General features: G+C 55.5%; 1 protein-coding gene across 1 annotated transcript; it reads left to right on the top strand.

Moving 5' to 3' along the window:
- Positions 1-220: 220 nt before the first annotated feature.
- Positions 221-475, top strand: H310_15415 (hypothetical protein; the record flags this gene model as incomplete). The annotated part of the gene is made up of 1 exon (XM_008883390.1): positions 221-475. The coding sequence occupies one exon, from the start codon at positions 221-223 to the stop codon at positions 473-475; it is 255 nt and encodes an 84-aa protein (XP_008881612.1).
- Positions 476-1,652: the final 1,177 nt, after the last annotated feature.

Here is a 1,652-nt window from a genome sequence, read left to right as displayed (position 1 = left end):
ACGTTGGCCCCAATGCAGAACCGTCGCAGCGCAATCTAGCATCTCAACCTGGGCCAGTTGTAGGGACGTGGTGGAGCAAAGATAAACCAGCATGACCACGACACACACCACGCCGTCAACGACTCAACCTCGGTCGTACCAGGCTTCCATGGATTGTTTGGGATTTGGGAGCAAGCGAGGTTTCATGTGTTGCGCAGAGGACGCCAATACTCGATCCGACATGAACTTAACAATTGACCAAGCTATGACCACGGTGCATCTGTCAGCGGAGCGCATGGCCGCCGTGATGGCGTTTCAGGACGGCGAGTGCAGTGGCATGTGGCCATTCCTTGGCCTGGCTGGACTGCGTGTGACGCTCACATCGAGGTGCTTCGTATACTTGACATGGCCCACGGGGCTTCGGCAGCTGGTCGACGACGCCAACCACGCCGACTTGGCGCATGGTGGGCGCCCCACACGGAAGAAAGCGTGTTGACCCGATTGCCTCGCATGATTTTGACACAAAGCCGCACACGCGGCGACTGGTTGTGCTGGAAGCCATGTAGTCCTTCCCAAACGTGATCGATGGACAGCCTCGTCATTGCGAGTGCTTTCCTTGACTTTGCAGCACTAAAACGCAACTTGAATGCGATGCAGTGGTTACATCATCTCGGCCATCTCGCATGCACCACCGATGCCAAGGACTCCACGGCTAGCCAGCGCGACTTAATATGGTTCGGTTTTGTCACAGACACCGCCGTTCGACCAAAAGCGGTCGCAACGCCCTGTTGCTCGACCATGTGGACATTGCACCTTCTCGCCCATGGCCTTATCGGCATATAAGCTATCGTTGGAGACCAGTTCCTGTTTCAGGAATGACACCTCGATTCGATGAAGTTCATCGACGCCCGGGCGATTTCAAGGTTGCTGTGGAATGTGGCTGCGTCCCATAGTCCCATGAACGCCCTTGAATGGGTGCGTGGCGCTGGGGGATGTTCTGCGCATGCCATGGGCTAGGCGGCCGCAATCGTGCACTTGAAAGTTGTCGATTGGAACCATCGATCTAGCCATGGAGGGTGTGCACGCACCATGCGCTGGAGCAAGCGGCAATGCACGGGCACATTGTGGAAGTCGTCATGTCCAAGTAAGCAAGTGTCATGAAGTCTCCAGGGCTTGCGACAGTTGAAACACTTTGCCTGGCCAAGATCGTTGAATCTATCTCTACCACGCAGCTACACGCAACGCCTGCCGCCATCTACTTCTTGGACCAGCTGCTTGTTTTGTTTCCTTGACCGCGCGATGTAGCCAAACATCAAGCCACTCGAACGCCAACTTTCTTGGCGTGGAAGCGTACAGAAACAACACGTCGAACTCCACCGCCGCATCCACCGATGCTTTGGAGATCATGGGGACTTTGCCTTTAGCTCGCGCATGGGCTCGAATACTGCGGCATGGAGCATAGCAGACTGCCTCGACAATGGCATCACGTTGGCCCCAATGCAGAACCGTCGCAGCGCATTCTAGCATCTCAACCTAGGCCAGTTATAGGGACGTGGTGGAGCAAATATAAACCAGCATGACCACGACACACACCACGCCGTCAACGAGTCGACCTCGGTCGTACCAGGCTTCCATGGATTGTTTGGGATTTGGGAGCAAGCGAGGTTTCATGT

The sequence above is a fragment of the Aphanomyces invadans genome, assembly GCF_000520115.1.
Source record: "Aphanomyces invadans strain NJM9701 unplaced genomic scaffold supercont1.479, whole genome shotgun sequence".
NCBI lineage: Eukaryota > Oomycota > Saprolegniomycetes > Saprolegniales > Verrucalvaceae > Aphanomyces > Aphanomyces invadans.
This window is presented reverse-complemented; position numbering and strand designations above follow the sequence as displayed.